This window comes from Leucoraja erinacea, chromosome 23 (assembly GCF_028641065.1).
Source record: "Leucoraja erinacea ecotype New England chromosome 23, Leri_hhj_1, whole genome shotgun sequence".
Classification (NCBI taxonomy): Eukaryota; Metazoa; Chordata; class Chondrichthyes; order Rajiformes; family Rajidae; genus Leucoraja; species Leucoraja erinaceus.
In genome coordinates this window covers 33,362,667-33,372,567 of record NC_073399.1, presented here as the reverse complement: position 1 = coordinate 33,372,567, position 9,901 = coordinate 33,362,667, and the positions used below count along the sequence as shown (strand labels likewise).

General features: G+C 46.9%; 1 protein-coding gene across 1 annotated transcript in view; it reads right to left on the bottom strand.

Annotated features, from left to right (window-relative positions):
- The window catches only part of LOC129708459 (uncharacterized), a 25,027-nt gene extending 15,598 nt beyond the window's left edge, over positions 1-9,429 (bottom strand). Inside the window, exons 1-3 of the mRNA XM_055654253.1 lie at positions 9,118-9,429; positions 8,108-8,185; positions 7,974-8,006 (exon numbers count right to left, since the gene is read on the bottom strand). Coding sequence (XP_055510228.1) covers positions 7,974-8,006; positions 8,108-8,185; positions 9,118-9,186 — 180 coding nt within the window. The 5' untranslated portion in view covers positions 9,187-9,429. The remainder of the gene's footprint in view (positions 1-7,973; positions 8,007-8,107; positions 8,186-9,117) is intronic.
- Positions 9,430-9,901: the final 472 nt, after the last annotated feature.

The window sequence follows — 9,901 nt, the reverse complement described above, 5'->3', positions numbered from 1 at the left end:
ATTAACTACCCTCTGACTAAAGAAACTTAATTGAACTAAACTAACCCAATATTATGCCGCGTGTATTGGGTATATTTTAAGGATCTATTACCTGGCATCTTATTTAAGCATCTGGATATGCGGGATATGGATCATGTACACTGCAAGGGCCTGGGAGCGAGCGGGCAAGATCATCTCTGACCCCTCTCACCCTGGCCACAAACTCTTTGAATCACTTCCCTCTGGAAGGCGACTCCGGACTGTCAAAGACGCCACAGCCAGACATAAAAACAGCTCTTTTTCCACGAGCAGCAGCTGTACTCAATAACCAAAAGTCTGTAGCCTCCTTTTGCTCTGGTATTTTATTTCATTTACATGTTTAAACTATAATGTTTTATTCTTAATGTTTTTATGTTTTATTCTTAATGGTTCACTGTATGTGGTGTTGTTACTTGCGAGCGGAGCACCAAGGCAAATTCCTTGTATGTGTACACGCTTGGCCAATAAACTTATTCATTCATTCAGATGAGATTAGTTTGTCATGGCATCATGCTTGACACAGACATTGTTGGCTGAAGAGCCTGTTCTGCACTGTTGTATCTTTTATTTTCATCAGATACAACTTGTTCAACTGGTAGATTTCTGTAAACAAGAGGGAGGGGGAGTGGTTGGAGAAATGCTGACGTTCACGTGACATTGTTATCGTTAATGTCTACGGTTTGGAGAGAGAGAAGGGCCTGTCCCACTTGGAAGACCTAATCCACGAGTTTAGAAGACCCTAGACGGGTTGACATGCCGAAGTAAAAGACTTCCTACAACTATGTCTACGACCTCCTACGACCCCCCTCGACCTTCGTCTTCCACATCTAAGACCACCTACAACTAGCTACGAGTGGAAAATGATCACATGATAAAATGTCATGTTTGCATTTTTTTTCCTCGGGCCAGTTACTGACCTACGACCACCATCACGACCTACCTACGAGTAAAAAGTATCCATTTTTTCCATGCCGACCTTTTTTTTTAAACTCGTGGACATTTTCATCAGGCTGGAAAAAACTCCGCAACCTACTTGAGGCCACGAGTACGCGGAGACCACTCACGAGCATGAGGAAGAGTTACGAAGAGTTACGAAGAGTTACGAAGAGTTACGAAGACCTCCTACGACCTGGCGGCGAGTATGAGTCAAGGGCAAAGTCGGCAGAGGTTGCCAATTAGGTTGTGAAAGTGGGACAGGGGGCTTTACTGGTTGTGAGAGCTTATTGAAAACGATTATTCTTGAAATCAGAGGGGTCACAGAAGGAAAAGAAATGGGAAATACTAGCATAGGCGTTTAGTTTGATTTAGAGATACAGCACGGAAATATCGATTGTCCTTTCACCTAGAAACAGGAACTACAGATGCTGGTTTACCAAGGAAAAACACACAAAATGCTGGAGTAACTAAGCAGGTCAGACAACATCCCTGGAGAATATGTGCTGCCTTTTTTAAGGCAGAGACAGATAGATTCTTGATTAGTCAGGACTTTTAACACTCTGCTCAGCTCTGACCTGAAACATCACCTATCACCAGTTTAACTAGTTCCATGTTATTTCACCGCTCCCTACATACTCGGGGCAATTTACAGAGGGCCAATTAACTGGGAAGCACCTGGAGGACACGCAAACAGTCACAGGGAGAACTTGCAAACTCCACACAGACAGCAGCCAGGGTCAGGATCGAACATGGGTCTCTGCGAGGCAGCAACTCTACCCGCTGCGCCACCATGCTGCTTTTTATCTCTTCTCAGTAGCTTTAAGTCAGAGGTAGACAAAAGTACAAGAGAAACTCAGCGGGTGCAGCAGCATCGATGGAGCGAAGGAAATAGGCGATGTTTCAGGCCGAAACCCTTCTTAAGTCAGAGTTGAGTTTAGTTTAGTTTAGAGATACAGCACTGAAACAGGCCCTTCAGCCCACCGGGTCCGCGCCGACCAGCGATCCCCGCACATTAACACTATCCTACACACGCTAGGGACAATTTCTACATTTACACCAAGCCAATTAACCTACAAACCCGCACGTCTTTGCAATGTGGGAGTTAGCCGAAGATCTCGGAGAAAACCCACGCAGGTCACGGGGAGAGCGTGCACACTCCGTACAGACAGCGCCCGTAATCGGGATCAAACCCGAGTCTCCGGCGCTGCATTCACTGTAAGGCAGCAACTCTACCGCTGCTCCACCGTGACTGCCCGAGAATGGAAACAGTTTTCAGTTTCGGTATAGTTCAGTTTATTGTCACGTGTGTCGAGGTTCAGTGAAAAGCTTTTGTTGCGTGCTAACCAGTTAGCGGAAAGACAATACATGATTACAATCGAGCCGTCCACAGCGTACAGATACATGATGAGGGAATATCATAGTTAAAGTAACAGAACAAGGGGTCACAGTTTAAGGATGAGGGGGAAATCTTTTATTACCGAGATGAGGAAAACATTTTTCACACAGAGAGTGGTGAATCTCTGGAATTCTCTGCCACAGAAGATAGTTGAGGCCACAGTTCATTGGCTATATTTAAGAGGGAGTTAGATGTGGACCTTGTGGCTAAAGGGATCAGGGGGTATGGAGAGAAGGCAGGTACGGGATGATCAGCCATGATCACATTAAATGGTGGCGCTGGCTCGAAGGGCCGAATGGCCTACTCCTGCACCTATTGTCTATGTTTCTATGTTTCTATGTAAGTAATGTTACTGTAGGAGCAGAAATATAAAAGTGTGGGGCGATTGTAAGTGTGGAGTCTGAAGAAGGGTCTCGACCCGAAACGTTGCCTATTTCCTTCGCTCCATAGATGCTGCCTCACCCTGCTGAGTTTCTCCAGCATTTTTGTCTATCTACGAGCGATTGTAATATGTGATTGTAGTTCTGCTTCTGTGGCCGGCACGCAAATAGTCCCCTGGGTTGGGCCACAACTTCCCAAATAAAAGGACTTCAAGGAGATTTAATCTGCAGACAGTTTACAGAGAGCTCTGGGAGTCATGATCTCATTGAATTGTGAAACAGGCTCAGGGAGGGAGGTGGGGAGGTGGGGGGGGGGGGGGGGGGGGGGGGGGGGGGGAGGGTGGTAGGTGGCTGAATGGTCCACTAATTGTAACGTAAATGCAGCTTAAACAATGAACAATACGAACAGCTCACAATGCTGAAGGAACAAAACAGACACTTCAGCAATGTTTTGTCACCGGGTGTTTGGCTCAGGGCTTGAGATAGTTACCTGCACCGTGAATCACTCAGTGGCCTCGTCTCTGGATGTTGACGTCACTGCCAGAGTTGTGTGAATTAGCCTGGAGGAGGTTTACTTCTCCAATTCCCCACGCCTTGTGCTAATGCAAAAGGCTCCGTTCCCACAATATGGATGGGGGGGGGGGGGGGGGGGGAATTAAACCAGCTACTCCTGTTCCCATGATGTGCCTTGTTGTGGCACCTTTCATGAGCCAAGCATGCCCCCAACGGTGCTCTAGGGTTGCAGGCTGTTGTGTGGTCACAGCATCAATCGTTGCCATAAATAGACACAGAATGCTGGAGTAACTCAGTGGGACAGGCAGCATCTCTGGAGAGAAGGAATTGCTAACATTTTGGGTCGAGATCCTTCCTCAGGCTGAAGGGTCTCAGCGCGAAGCATCACCCATTCCTTCTCTCCAGAGATGCTGCCTGTCCCGCTGAGTTACTCCAGCATTTTGTGTCTATCTTTGGTTTAAACCAGCATCTGCAGTTCCTTCCTAATCATCGCTGTAGGTTTAGTTTGGTTTACTTTATTTAGATTATTATTTAGTTTAGTTTAGTTTATTGACACGTGTACTGTGGCTGGGGCGGAAAAAACTGGGGGGGGGGGGGGGGGGGGGCAGAGGGGACACGTCCCCCCCATGTTTTGATAGTAGGTTCCGCTCTTGTACTGAGGTACAGTGAACAGATTTTGTTGCGTGCTAACCAGTCAGCGGAAAGACAACACATGATTACAATCGAGCCGTTTACAGTGTACAGATACATGATAAAGGGAATAACGTTTAGTGCAAGGTAAAACCAGCACAGTCCGATCAAGGATAGTCCGAGGGTCTCCAATGAGGTACATAGTAGTCCAGGTACAGTGGGTACAGCAGAGAATTGATGCAGTCTCTGAAAATAACGTCACCCTTCCTGTGCTGACTGTGTGGAGTTTGCATGATCTGCCTGTGACTTGGTGGGTTTTCTCCGGGTGCACCGGTTTCCCCCCACATCCCAAAGGCGGCGGGTTTGGAGGTTAATTGGCCCTCTGTATATTGCTCCCTAGGGTGTGAGGAGTGGATGGGAAAGTGGGATAACATTGGCAAATATAGGGGTGTATTGCTGAGGCTCTAGAAGGTGCTGGTCAGACCGCATTTGGAGTATTGTGAGCAGTTTTGGGCACCGAATCTGAGGAAGGATGTTCTGGCATTGGAGAGGGTCCAGAGGAGGTTTACAAGAATGATCCCAGGAATGAGTAGGTTAACATATGATGAGCGTTTGACAGCACTGGGCCTGTACTCGCTGGAGTTTAGAAGAATGAGGGGGGGGACCACATTGAAACTTAGCGAATAGTGAAAGGCCTGGATAGAGTGGATGTGGAGAGGATGTTTCCACTGGTGGGAAAGTCTAGAACCAGAGGTCATAACTTCAGAATTAAAGGACGTTTCTTTAGAAAGATGAAGAGGAATTTCTTTAGTCAGAAGCTAGTGAATTTTTAAGGCAGAGAAAGATAGATTCTTGATTAGTGCGGGTGTCAGGGGTTGTGGGGAGAAGACTGGATACTTTCAAGAGAGAGCTAGATGTGGCTCTTAAAGATAGCGGAGTCAGGGGATATGGGGAGAAGGCAGGAACGGGGCACTGATTGGGGATGATCAGCCATGATCACATTGAATGGCGGTGCTGGCTCAAAGGGCCGAATGGCCTACTCCTGCACCTATTGTCTATTGTCTATTAAGACAGGAGAGTGGGGTTGAGGGGGAGAATTAGATAGAAACATAGAAACATAGAAAATAGGTGCAGGAATAGGCCATTCGGCCCTTCGAGCCTGCACCGCCATTCAATATGATCATGGCTGATCATCCCCAATCAGTACCCCGTTCCTGCCTTCTCCCCATATCCCCTGATCTCTTTAGCCACAAGGGCCACATCTAACTCCCTCTTAAATATAGCCAATGAACTGGCCTCAACTACCTTCTGTGGCAGAGAGTTCCAGAGATTCACCACTCTCTGTGTGGAAAATGTTTGAATAGCAGAGGAGACTTGATGGGCCGAATGGCCTAATTCTGTTCCTATCACTCATGAACATAGAATTAGCGTGAATGGGTGATCGATGGTCAACATGGACTTGGTGGGCCGAAGGGCCTGTTTCCATGCTGCATCTTTAAACTAAACCAATTGCGCTGGGTTCAAGTTAAATGGCAACCAGCTAGTAACCGGGTCTGACAATCTGGTGAGGATCGCAGGGGGAAGTTAACACGAGAGAGGAATTAAAACACAAAGCAACGTCCGCCTTTGTCTGTCTGAAATTGGGAACTCGCTGCTCGGTAAAGCTCAGAGCCGAGCACTTCCTTCTATTGTGGGTGGCAGAGTGGGGGCACACTCACAGCTCCAGCAACCCCAGGTTCAATCCTGGCCTCTGCGTCTGCAGTTTGCAAGTTCTCCCTGAGACTGCAGAAACAAGGAACTGCAGTTGCTGGATTACACAAAAGGACACAAAGTCCCGGAGTAACTCAGCGGGCAAGGCAGCATCTCCAGAGAGAAGGAACGGGTGACGTTTCGGGTCGACACTCGAGAATGGGTCATGGTCTGAAGAAGGGACTCGACCCGAAATGTCGCCCATTCCTTCTCTCAAAAGATATTGCTGAGTTACTCCGGCTTTTGGTGTCCAGCATCTCTAGAGAACGTGGGTGGATTGGTGATGTTTCGGGTCGGGACCCTTCTTCAGACCTGAAGTGTCACCTATCCATGTTCTCCACAGATGCTGTCTGACCCGCTGAGTTACTCCAGCATTCTGTGAAACGTCACCTATCCATGTTCTCCACAGATGCTGCCTGACCCGCTGAGTTACTCCAGCACTCTGTGAAACGTCACCTATCCATGTTCTCCACAGATGCTGCCTGACCCACTCAGTTATGGTGCAGCAGCATCTATGGAGCTAAGGAAATAGGCAACGTTTCGGGCCGAAACCCTTCTGGAAATAGGCAATGTTTCGGGCCGAATCCCGGAAGGGTTTCGGCCCGAAACGTTGCCTATTTCCTTAGCTCCACAGATGCTGCTGCACCCGCTGAGTTACTCCAGCACTCTGTGAAACGTCAACTATCCATGTTCTCCACAGATGCTGCCTGACCTGCTGAGTTACTCCAGCACTCTGTGAAACGTCACCTATCCATGTTCTCCACAGATGCTGCCTGACCTGCTGAGTTACTCCAGCAATGTGTGTGTGGCCTCCCCATGACTTTGCTAGTTATCCCTGGGGGTGAGGAGGAGGAAAATCAAAGGGCATTATCGACAGGGAATGAGTGGGGACTGAAGTGCACAAGAAATAACTGATGCTGGAATCTGGAGCAAAACACAGTGCAGGAGGACCTCAGCAGGGCAGGCAGCATCTGTGGAGGGATTGGTCAGGGTTCAAACTGGACGATGATTCAGGATAGATTCAATGGGCCAAAAGATGTAAGGAATTATGGCGGGCGAGGCAGCATCTATGGAGCGAAGGAATAGGCGACGTTTTTCGGGTCGAGACCCGGAAGCATCTATAGCAGGGGTGTGGAACCTTTGCATGTTGGATTGCCGCATTAGCTGTAATCTAATAAGGCCGCATCGATATACTTCAAAATGTACATTATTTTGCTAAAATAGCCCTCATGACTTACTAATGTTTTAATTGTGGACGTCAGTCGGGGAGGATTATTTTGTTGAATCTTCTTTAACTTTGAATACGTTCATTTTAAGATTAAAATAAAAATGATAAAAGATGAACAAAAACATATTAATAATAATAATAAAATGATTTGTTCTACAAAATTTTGATTCGTTGATAAAGGCCGCACTTAATGGCTTAGAAGGCCGCAGGTTCCCCACACCTGATCTACGGAGGGAAGGAATAGGTGACGTTTCGGGTCGAGACACGGAAGCATCTATGGAGCGAAGGAATAGGCGACGTTTTGGTTCGAGACCCTTCCGGGTCTCGACCCGAAACGTCACCTATTCCTTCGCTCCATAGATGCTGCCTCACCCGCTGAGTTTCTCCAGTAGTTTTGTCTACCTTCAATTTTTTCCAGCATCTGCAGGTTCTTTCTTAAACATAAGGAACTATGGCAGAGTCTGTAACAATTCCAACTACAAAGAAATAGAGCAACTCATAAGACATTAAACATTGTTAAACGTTACATTCTCACCAGGGACTAACTCTACTGAACGTTTTTCCTTCCATTATTTATTATGTAAAAGAATATGTGTGTTATGATTGTGTTTATAATTTGTTTGGTTGTTTTGTTGTTTGTCTTTTGCACAAAAGTCCGCGAGCATTGCCACTTTCATTTCACTGCACATCTCGTATGTGTATGTGACAAATAAACTTGACTTGACTTGACTTGAATATGGTTAAGGAAGAACTGCAGGTGCTGGAAAAATCGAAGATAGACAAAAATGCTGGAGAAACTCAGCGGGTGAGGCAGCATCTATGGAGCGAAGGAATAGGTGACGCTTCGGGTCGAGACTCTCGGCACGAAACGTCATCTATTCCTTCACTCCATAGATGCTGCCTCACGAAACGTCACCTATTCCTTCACTCCATAGATGCTGCCTCACCCGCTGAGTTTCTCCAGTAGTTTTGTCTACCTTCGATTTTTTCCAGCATATGCAGGTTCTTTCTTAAACATAAGGAACTATGGCAGAGTCTGTAACAATTCCAACTACAAAGAAACTGAGCAACTCATAAGACATTAAACATTGTTAAACGTTACATTATTTAAAAAAAGGCTTACCGTGTAGATATAGTATTGACCACGGAGATGGCACTAGAAAAAGATAAATTGGCAGTAGGCTATTATTGAAGGCAAACATTGAGCAACAACAGTAAACAAGGAGAAGTAAATTTTGTTTCAAGAAGTTCACTTACTGCTTCACACGGTTTCTCGGTGTAGAAAAATAAGGTGGTATTTTGGAGCCTAAACCAGTATTTTGCCCAAGCAAACTTCTGTAGTGAAGGAGAGAGAAATCACAACCTTTCAATAGACAATAGACAATAGGTGCAGGAGTAGAGGCCATTCGACCCTTCGAGCCAGCACCGCCATTCAATGTGATCATGGCTGATCATCCCCAATCAGTACCCCGTTCCTGCCTTCTCCCCATATCCCCAGACTCCGCTATTTTTAAGAGGCCTATCTAGCTCTCTCTTGAAAGCATGCATAGAACCGGCCTCCACCAGGCAGAGAATTCCACAGACTCACCACTCTGTGTGAGACAAAGTGTTTCCTCGTCTCTGTTCTAAATGACTTACTCCTTATTCTTAAACTGTGTGGCCCCTGGTTCTGGACTCCCCCAACATCGGGAACATGTTTCCTGCTTCTAGCGTGTCCAAGCCCTTAACAATCTTATATGTTTCAATGAGATCCCCTCTTATCCTTCTAAACTCCAGAGTGTACAAGCCCAGCTGCTCCATTCTCTCAGCATATGACAGTCCCGCCATTCCCGGGAATTAACCTTGTAAACCTACGCTGTACTCCCTCAATAGCAAGAATTTTGTCCTTTAGCGAATATTTAAACACATTTATGAACAGAACATAGAACAGGACAGCACAATGACAGGCCCTTCAGCCCATCATGTCCGTGCCAAACATGGCGTCAAGACCCATGCTGATCTGCCTGCATATCCCTCCGTTCCCTGTATATCCGTGTGCCCGTCCAAAAGTCTCCTAAACACCACTATCGTATCTGCTTCCACCACCCCCCCTGGCAGCGCGCTCCACGCACCCACTGTGTAAAAACACCTGCCCCGCACAAGTCCTTTAAACTTTGCCCCTCTCACCTCAATGCTACCCCCCCTCGTATTTGGTATCCAAAAAGGTAATTAGTATGTGAAAGAGGTTCTACCTGCAAATTAAACTGATTGCATGGGTCATATCTCACCATCTTATCTTTTCGCTTCTTCAAGTATCCTTCAAAGACCAGGTCCTTGCTGTTGTCTTCTGCAGCCATGGTGGGGGAAGAGACTGAGGATGATGTTGAGGAGAGAGGCAGGGATATGATACCCAGCGGAGACCCTGACCAGCAGGTCCAGGTTCGCTCAGCCACCGATCTGGTTCTCACAAAGGCTCCGCTGCTGTGCAGGTGGGTGTGTGTGGGTGTGTGTGTGTGTTAGCACCACCCACTTTAAAAACTAGACAACCCAGCTTAGCGAGCCACTTCCTCGTTCTCTCTCACTCTCTGTGCTGGAAGTTCAGTTTCAGTTAACCCTTTCAGGGGCAAAGCACAAGCCTCACCCCTTTTGCAAATTATGCCAGGTGTGTCTGGACTGTTGCAGCACTGAACGCAACGCTGCACCTTGCACAGTTGCAACCATTCGCTTCGATAGAATGCAAAAAAAACAAAAAACGGTTTAGGTACAGCGAAAAGCTTTTGTTAGCGTGCTAACCAGTCAGCAGAAAGATAATACCTGTACAAGATTACAATCGAGCTGTTTACAGTGTAACGTTTAGTGCAACTTAAAGCCAATACAGTACGATCAAAGATAGTCCAAGGTAGACAAAAATGCTGGAGAAACTCAGCGGGTGGGGCAGCATCTATGGAGCGAAGGAATAGGTGACGTTTCGGGTCGAGACCTGGAAGCATCTCTGGAGTGAAGGAATAGGCGATGTTTCGGGTCGAAACCCAGAAGCATCTATGGAGCGAAGGAATAGGCGACGTTTCGGGT